The following is a 9,811-nucleotide window of genomic DNA, read 5'->3' on the forward strand; positions in this document are numbered from 1 at the left end:
GCGAGTAAATTTGCCCAAAACAAGTTTTTTTAAGATGAATTGCATGTGCGACCAGCAAGCTTGGATTTAAGTGAACAAGGAGAAGAATGAATAATGCATTGAACACCTCATGTTTAAATAAGTGCATAACGTGAGATACTATCCGGCAAGCATGTTGAGAAGACTTTATCCATAGGGTAGCCATATGGAGATACATGAAATGCATAATAGTGGGGTTTAAACTCGCATTTGCATGTAAGGAAAGAGCCAAACTTATATTTTTAGAACGGGATTTTAAACCTGACTGCATATGCAAGTAAGATGAGATCTTGCATATGTGACTTGGAGAAGAAGATGGAAGATAGAAGGAACAACTTCAAGAATGAAAATCATACAAATCTAAAAATGGAAATTTCAGTGACTTGCATGAACATTCAAACAAAAATATATAAATGCCTTAGAGAAAATAAGCAATAAAAATTACCTCCACTTCACCAAAAATGAGAAAGACAAAACCTTGTCGAAAGATAGAAGGAACAACTTCAAGAACGAAAATCATACAAATCTGAAAATGGAAATGTCAGTGACTTGCATGAACATTCAAACAAAAATATATAAATGTCTTAGAGAAAATAAGCAATAAAAATTACCTTCACTTCACATAAAATGAGAAAGACAAAACCTTGTCCAAACCTTGAGCAAATCTGAATAAAATTCAAGAGATGTTCAAACTTTCAAGTTGCCCAAACTAAAACTTAAATAGATTTTGAAATCCTAATTACATGGTTCGAATTTGGACATGTGGATATGGTTAGAGAAATGCAAGGCCCAAAATGTGGAACAACTTTTGACCTAGCAACTTCAAATGCAAAGGCATATAAAAATGACGTCTAGGGCATGATTGAGCTCGTTAAAATGATAAACAACAAGCTTGGAATTGATTTACTTACCCTAGATAACCTCTTGAAGAGATTCAATGCCAAAATGCACAATAAAGCGCTGAAAATGATGAAGAAAATGCCCTAGATGGGCTGTTTTGACCAAAACGCATATGTTAAACATATGCAATCCTTCCAAAAATCACTTATCAGCTATGAATAGGGAAAATGCAGATTTAAAACACCTTTTGGGGAAGCGTTTTCATGTTACAAGATGCATGCGTTTCCTTTAAAAGTCGCTGCTTAGAGTCTTGAGACGTCTTCAAGCTAAAACGCACATTTAGGAAACCATAACATGTATGCAATCTCTTCACAAATTGCCACTTGCCTTGGATGAGGCAAAATGCATTTTGAAAGAGAAATACATGTGTTAAAAACATGTAAACTCACCTAAAATCGCCACCACTTAAAGGTCTGCCTTTAAACGCACTATTAGGAATCAAAAACATGCATGTAATGGCATCAAAAATCGCCACTTCTGCCCTGCTAGAGAAAGACGCACATTTGAGGTTCATTAACATGTTTTTAATATATATGCAAACCCTTTAAAATTCATCACTTTTGGCTTGAAGACCAATACGCACTTTTTAAAGGCAAACAAATGGGGTTTAAAACATGTAAAATGGTTAGAAATCACCACTTCAATCTTGAACGCATTTCTAAAAGGCATTTACATATATATCAAACATATGCAAAATGATAGAAAATCGCCACTTTTGGCTTGAGATTAAAAGAAAACACATTTTATAATTAAAAACATATGTATTTGGGTCCAAAATCACCATTTTAAATTAAAATGAATAAAGAACTCATTTCAATTTAACATTTACATGTAAATGAGATTCAAAAACTCACTTTTAAATGATGATTAAAAACACATGTATTTAATTATTAAAAATGCACTTTAAACACAATCACATATGTAATCATATTTAAAGAGCAGACTTTTAATGATGTTAGGACTTGGATTTTATTAAAAGTAGATTTTCATGAAGTAATTTGCATGTGGATATAAGCAAAATGAAAAAAAAATCCCACTATATGCACTTAAGTGATCTCATGTAATTATATTTAATATTTAACAATAGTTTTTGATAAAGTAACATGAACAATAACCTTAAAAAGGCTATTTTCCTAAAACATAAAAAATTATGGTCAAATCAACTTAGAATGAGCTGAAATTTTTAAATGGACTACAAAATCCACTTTAAATATCAAATATAACTTTATATCGTGCGATTGACAATAAAAAGCCCACTTTTCTAGGGTTTTTAATAAAAATATGCAGTTGACCTGAAAAATCCCACTTTTTTCCTTATAACTTGAGTTAGACAACTCCGGAGTCCGATTTCAACCTAAGTTCGCTCAAATTGAGCAAAATTCCAAGGTCTATTCACCTAAGGCAAAAACAAGAGCAAAAACTATTGACAACACAAAGAAAAGACGTGAAAGTTGACCAAAAATCGAGTATTTGAAGTGCAAGAAAGAAAAATCTTACCTACAAACAACTGAGGATGATCTCAATAGAAAACTCTCAAAAGAACGCATAAATAAGACTACAATAATAATGAATTGTTTTCATGATGTCTCATTAATACATTAAAACAACGAGGATGCACCTACGAGTCCATGAGAAAATTTCGTAGGGTTGCCTCGATTTTGTGATGTCAAAATTGAGAACAAACAGACAACCATTATTAAAGCAACTAAGAAACGCTAAAAATAGCGAAGTAAAAATTAGTGAATATTCTAATAAATGACTATAGTTTGAGTGATTTAGGCAAAAGGAATGAAATGTGAACACTTAACTTAAAAGTGTTCTTTGTTTGCAAAAATGTATTAAAAAATATGGAGATCCACAGAAATTTGCATCTGGGTCTCTAGGTCTGGCCCAAGTTTGCCTAAGGTTTAACCTAGGTATCCAAGGTGCATAAGAAAAACCCTAGGTGTGATAATTTTTAAAGAAGCATGCCAAAATAATATTGCTTGTATTCATCATATCAAACCATGGGAGATTACATTTTTAAAGGAATGGGTTTTTCTTAAATTTCTCTCTTATAATTTTACCTAATCCTAGAATTCACTAGTTGTTAGAAAACAACTCGTAACCAACACAAGAATACGAGCACTAACAATCGTTTTTCCAACATTTCCCCCGCCCTTTCTCCCCCCATGCAAACATGGTTAAAAATCACACTTCACAATAGAGTAAGCCCAACTCTTTTCACTCATAAACTTGATTAAATGAGAGGTAGCTCTCCTGAGCCTATCATGGTATTCACGAGGGTTTACCACAAACTTGGACACGAACATACATGCATATATACATATATATGTATATATAGAGAACATAAGTGTCCTTTTGCATTTGTCCTCAATTTCAAAGAGGAGAACTTACTACCACTCATCTTTGGTTAGAAAGGGAATGAAAAGGAAAGGTCCTTTTATAGTCCATGATACTAGCCTTATGTTTTTGGGTCTACATATAGTGACAGCAATATGGGGCTACCCCATCCTCCTTGCAGGAGGCACCAAACTGTGCTACAAACGAGGCATACATGCCCTATCCCCTAATGCTATTTGAATTTGTGACCTCTCTTTCAATAGTACAAGTCTTCTACTTACTACTCTACTTGGAGGTAAGCTTATGTGCTTTTTCATTTTAGGAGTTTGAACCTGTCTAAAGAATTGAATTGTAAAAACATTTAGGGTTTATTTTCTGTTAATTGCTTGCAAACCTTACACTCTGCCTATCCTTTTAATGAGCTGCAACTATCCACAATTTGTCCTGTGCATAACCAGCATTCTTCCCATTTTTATGTATCAGTACTTCCTTGAATTATCACATTGCCTTTAACTTATTTTAGAGCCCCTCAAAATGAAATACTAATACCAAGGTTGCGAGAAGTCCATTCTCATCTGCGATTATTGGCTAAGGTTGAAGATAGCCACCTTGGACATATTGCCATGGAGAATTTTTGGGAAAGAATGTAAGCAGACCCTGTGCAACCCTCGAAGAAAGAATTTCCGCTGGTGGTCTAGCTCTTGTTCTTAGGTTGACTCCCAAAGATGTTTTTGCTAATATAAATGTTGAAATAGATAGCTGTTATTTCAGATAATAGACACTTGTTCAAACAATATTGCTAAGAATTGTCTAAAGATTCCCTAAACACGAAAGCCTCAACTTCACAAAGGACTATCCAGAAGACATTTTGTAGGATTACTTAATATAATTACATTGTTGATAAGGGTTGTTGGAAGCAAAGACACTGTTTTTGAAAATTGGATGTGCCAATGCATTCTTACAATTGATTCTGGCTCACGATATATTGATTGGGGACAAAAATAAGTGATCACTTGCATGATCAATTGATTAGTTTTCAAAAGAAAATTTAATCTCTCTATAAGTCCTTTTTTTTGTTCTATGCAAATGCAAGCATGAAGAATTGAAGTATTGGAATGGTCTCCAAAAGTGTGGAGTGTTTGATAACACCATGTATATCTATGATTGCTATCCACAGCTCTTGAAAGATGTTGGGAATAGATGCTTCAGAAGAATTAATGAATCTTTTAGCATGCTGAATACGAGGAAACTTAAAGGAAACGTTGAGATACAGATTTTACCTGAAGATTTTCAATTGGTACACAATATGGCAGCATTGTCATTTAATTTCCTGAATTCACATATCACAAACAAGGTGGATTTGATGGTACTTACTCCATACAAACTGCCTGGATATGTAAGTGATTACTTCATTTTCATTGAAGAATGTTGACAGTTGGCAAAAAGTGTAAAGACAAACAAAATGGGAGATATCCACTCCCTGCAAGTCTGAGCTATTATACTTGTAAGGCTTACATAGGTGCAGAAAATTTGGAAAGACTGGTGATACATATAAGAATTCATCCTTAGACAAAATATTATGTCAAGAATAACTTGTATCCTTCATATAATCATATATCTCATATTCAAATTTTCTAGTAGGATTCTGTAGATGATTTTGAATTTAAAAGGGGCTAGATGAGGTTGACAATGAAACAAGTTGAAGATTTTGATTTGCAATGGAATCCTTTAAGCATTATTGAGGATGATGGTTTAGATCTCATAGATCTTATCTTTAATTCTATACTGTCCAAAGATACAGGCTCTCCAACCTATAGATTGGATTGACAATCAAGGAATAGACATCAAGGAAAGGACTACTCATGTCTTCTTGAGAACAAAATGATGGGAAGTCCAAAACTTGAAAAAATAGCGCTACTACTACCGAACCCCCTCCTAAGAATGTGAATCAACAAAACAAAGGATGAACACTTATTCTTCATCGGGTAATATCATTGCAGTCACATATGCTACCATGTCTAATTCTCCAGTAGCTAGAGGTGGTCATGATGATTATCCAAAAAAGAGACCTTGTCTGCAAAAATTGTGTGAAGAAGAAAGTTGGGCTCCAACAAAGAACTTGGAAACTAGGAGGCCTTCTCCCTAGAAAGAGGTTGACACTTCTCAAATTCGTACTGAGCAACAATAACAGGTAATTCACACCCCCTCCTCTTCACCTCCTTCCCCTTCACAGCATCCTTCTCCTCTATGCACATCTCCTCCACATATTCATAATCCTCCCCCATCTACCCCAAAAGTGAATAAGTATACTAATTAAATTCCTAAAAGTATTTTGCCCTCCTTGACCTTAAAAACTCAAACAATAGCATCTCCTTCTCCTTGTCTTAAGAAAAAATAGCAAAGAAGAGAAACGTTCTCAGATAGATGATCCAAGTTTTGATGTAGCAGCTAGACTACTAAGAGCTACCCATCAACCAAAGAAGGTTCATATAACTTCTCAATTGATGTTTGATTCCTTTGGTAACCAGTTTGTGAAGATTGTTGAACCTAGAGCAGAGAAAAATGAAGATATTGCATCAAAAGATTTTAATATAAGTAAATTACTAAATTGAACTAGATGCATCTTAAATTGAGGGAGATATTCCTAATGCTCGGGTATCAGTTAAAATTTGATTGAAAAGTTGTAGGTTAGAGAAGCCAAAGAAAAACTAGGAGAATAGGTGATTCTCCTACTCCGTATATCAAATATATTATTGATACATCTATGCAACCGCTTGATGTTTTACCAACAACCTTAGAACTTTACCATCAACCTCATCCAATGCGCCCCCTAATGCAATAAGCTCAGGTATCATTGAAAAGATCAAAAAATATCAGACTTCTGGAAGAGTAACAAAAGCCTTGGTAGAAAAAGTTATTCTTAATGCCTTTCATATATTATATATATTAAGGAAGCTATGAAGTTGTATGAGCAAATTCAAAATAAAAAGCTAAAAGTTGCACCTGAATATAAAGTGGGGCAAGGAAGAATGATGGTGTGTATCCATTGCTATTGATAGAAGTTCAACAGATGATTAAAATAAATGTGAATACTTTGTTCAATTTTTATAAAAAAATTACTGACCAAAAAATGATTCTCCTCATTGGTCAAAGATATTGAATGGAATATAATGGTATTGAGGTAATACGTTACAGTTAGGAATGATTCCTTTTCCTAATTCTCATTTCTAGTAACACATATAAACCAAAGCAGCTCCTTTTGTCAATCATACTTCAATGTACAAGATTCGTACTTAGTGCTCCTCATTCTATAACTCAATCGCCTGTGTTAAAGACGGGGATATATAATGACCATAACTTCAATTTAAAGAAGTCGATGAAATCATCTTCAAAATGCGGTAGCATGAGAATTTTCATTCGAATGAACTGGACCCATTTTCTCCTGTATCAATGTATGTTATAATATCTTCTAGGTTGTAAGTGTATGCTCAAAGAGCAGGAGAAACATAAGTTGTGCAATTCCTTACAAACCATTTTCTGAAGTAGCATTTCGCCCTTAGATCATTTTTTGATAGTGATTAGAAAGGATTGCCAATTTACACAAAATTGAGTGTCAATTAATGAATACTCATTTAGGTAAAAATTAATCTGAAATTTAGATGTCCACAGGGCCCTGTATGGGCAAGGAAATTCATTGATGCGAAGACTATGCTCTCCAACTGTGTCCATCAAATTTTGAAGAGAGGAATCTGATTCAGATTTAGTCAAAGAGAGCCGGATTACCAATCAAATCATTGTGTAATAACATAATTTTCAAAGTTGTGTCCTACTCCTGTCACATTAACGTTTACAATGCCCGCATCCTAATGGTGGATGACACATAATGGGGGCTTTTTTTCAAACAAGGATAGTTTTTCCATTAACAGAGTTTGAATTACTGTTTCCAATTTTGCAGAGATAATTGAAGCTTAGTCGATTACTTTGATGAAAAAGGTAGTAAGGAAAAGAGGAATTTGCCTGGTCTCCCCATGAAGTGTCTGTGAGAGGTCTGAGCGCTTCCAACGGCCATGATAACAACAAGTGCATAATCAACATCAACACTGCAGAATTCCGATACCCTCTTCTCCCATCCTGCTTGTGATAAGTAGCCTCCATGCTATTATTCTATTATCCTGTTTCCCCTGCAAACTGTACAGCTATTTCATCTATATTTTCCTCTGCCTAATAATGTACAACATGAATTGAGCACATTTCCGCTGCAGTGGTGTTGAATTAAGCAAGCAGCAAGCCAAAACCAACCGACCCCACCTCAACGGAACAATTAAACCTACCTACTCGCACAGATAGATAGCAAGGAAAGACAAGGGATTGATTGCTTAAATATGAAATAGATAAGGATTGGCCATCCAAAGCCCATGGCCGATGAAGTAAAACCTACTCCGGAATAATCCGGACGAACTGCCTGGTAAAAAAATGTTAGATGCCCAATAAACATATGGATACCCAATGGCTCTGCATCCTCATTCCGATTCGTAAGCATATAGTTAACTCCGAATAAAGGCCACTCTCTTCAACACGCGTTTGCTGCTGCGTTCGCCTTTGCCTTTTCATCTGACGTCATGAATTGACTCAGCAACGAGTTCTGTAACACCCACAATGTCAAACTGTTTATTCGTTTTTAAAATTTGATAAATAATACGCTCCTACCAAAGAAAACCGAATATTTTGTTGGCAACTTGTTTATTATTCGTTCTTTATTCAAAAAATAATTAAGATTGTAAACATGCAAACTTCCCAAAACAATAATTGACTGATAGAAAAAGTCTTTGACTACATAAAGAGAACCACGACGCATAGCGTCTAGTTCCTGCCTATGTAGAAATGGAATTAAAATTTGTATTCAAATATTGATATTGTGTGCAGTGTTCACTTAGACTATGAATTTGACTTTTGAAAATTTTGTTATAATTTACAATTGCAATAGTAAAATGGTTACTATGCGTTCTTATTGTCTATTATTGAAAAAAAATTAAATGTAATAAATTTAAAAAGATTTAAATAAGTAGATTGCCATATATAAGTGAGTTATATAAAGAGAAAAGAGGAGTATTTAGTAATCTATTAGGTAGTATAAGATGAAGCAAAAAATTATCACAAATTATGTAAAATTAATTAAAGTAAATGTTAACAAAATTGTTTATTTATTAACATGTTTATGTATGTTTATGTGTGTTAATTTATGTTAATGTATGTTTATTATCCATAATAAGCTAAACAAGTGGCACAATAGGTCTCTATCTCTTGCTGGAAGAATCCAAGTTTGCCAAAAGATTTTGTCTTCTTACAATATATATTATGCCTCTGCTTGGATGTTTAATGACTACAAAGTTTTGGAAATCCAAAAAGCTATTAGAAATTATCTTTGGTCTGATGGGAAGAGAAATAAAAAGTTGCATTCTGTTAATTGGAATTGGTGTCATGTTGATAAGCTCCTTGGGGGTCTAGGCTTGAAAGATCTAAGACTATGTGGTATTTCTTTAGCCTCCAAATGGATCTTTCATGCCTTGGAGGGAGATGATCCTTGGAAAGTTTTGATTCGTAATAATATTGAGAGGGTATATCCTAAAAATGCTAAATTCTGGAAAAATCTTCCTCTCACTGATCTCATTTGTGGTGAATTTCCTATTATAGTTCAAGGCTCAACAGTTTTTAAATCCATCTGGAAAGCCTGGAACCATGTTAGGCAATTCATTACTAACAAAGACTTCTATGACAATAAAACCCTCCATGGTGAAAGATCCATTTGGTGGAATCTTAAACTTGGTAATAAACCCCTTGCTCTTACCCAAGGGTGCTCGACTAAGTATTGGACTAACCTTGGAATCAAGCAATTCATTGATATCTTTGAAATGGATAGACTTATCCCTTGAGATGTTTTAAAGAATAAATTTAAACTTCCTGACTCCCATAAAAAGACTTATAGTATGATTGTTAAAGCTAGTAATGTTGTCCCTACCCTGTGTCATGTGGACTCTAATAGTTATTTGAAGATAAAATGGCCTGATGGTATCATCATCTCCAATCTTAAAGCAAAGAATATTTATTCTGTTTTAAATTATAATGTTGACATCATCAATCATATTAACAATATTTGGATTACCGAAATGGATATTTCTTCTTGGATGAAGGTTTTTTATTATCTTTGGAAAAGCTCTATTGATCCTAAAATTAAATGTTTTAAATGGTTACTTATTCTTAATAAGCTGCCTATTAGAAACTATTTCTCTGATATTAACTATTGCAGCATTTGCAGAACTCCAGAAACGGGAAAGCATTTTTTTTTTAGTCACTTTTGCCAAAGAGGTTTGGTTAATGTTTGGTATTTCTATACCTTCTAATTTCAGTATTTTTGAAGTTATTACTGGCTTTATCTCTAATGCTAGAAAAGATGTTAATATGTTTTGGGATATTACCTCATCTTACATTTTATGACAAATTTGGAAGTGCAGAAATGAAGAAAGGTTTCAAAATATCCCCAGAATGCTTACTG

General features: G+C 33.9%; 1 protein-coding gene across 1 annotated transcript in view; it reads right to left on the reverse strand.

The window, feature by feature from the left end:
- The window catches only part of LOC149566684 (transmembrane E3 ubiquitin-protein ligase FLY1-like), a 190,089-nt gene extending 182,162 nt beyond the window's left edge, over window positions 1–7,927 (reverse strand). Inside the window, exon 1 of the mRNA XM_089819994.1 lies at window positions 7,279–7,927. Within this exon, the coding sequence (XP_089676120.1) occupies window positions 7,279–7,416 (138 nt within the window). The 5' untranslated portion in view covers window positions 7,417–7,927. The remainder of the gene's footprint in view (window positions 1–7,278) is intronic.
- Window positions 7,928–9,811: the final 1,884 nt, after the last annotated feature.

The sequence above is a fragment of the Cupressus sempervirens genome, chromosome 3, assembly GCF_028749045.1.
Source record: "Cupressus sempervirens isolate cs-2001-9-10 chromosome 3, ASM2874904v1, whole genome shotgun sequence".
In the NCBI taxonomy this organism is placed as follows: Eukaryota; Viridiplantae; Streptophyta; class Pinopsida; order Cupressales; family Cupressaceae; genus Cupressus; species Cupressus sempervirens.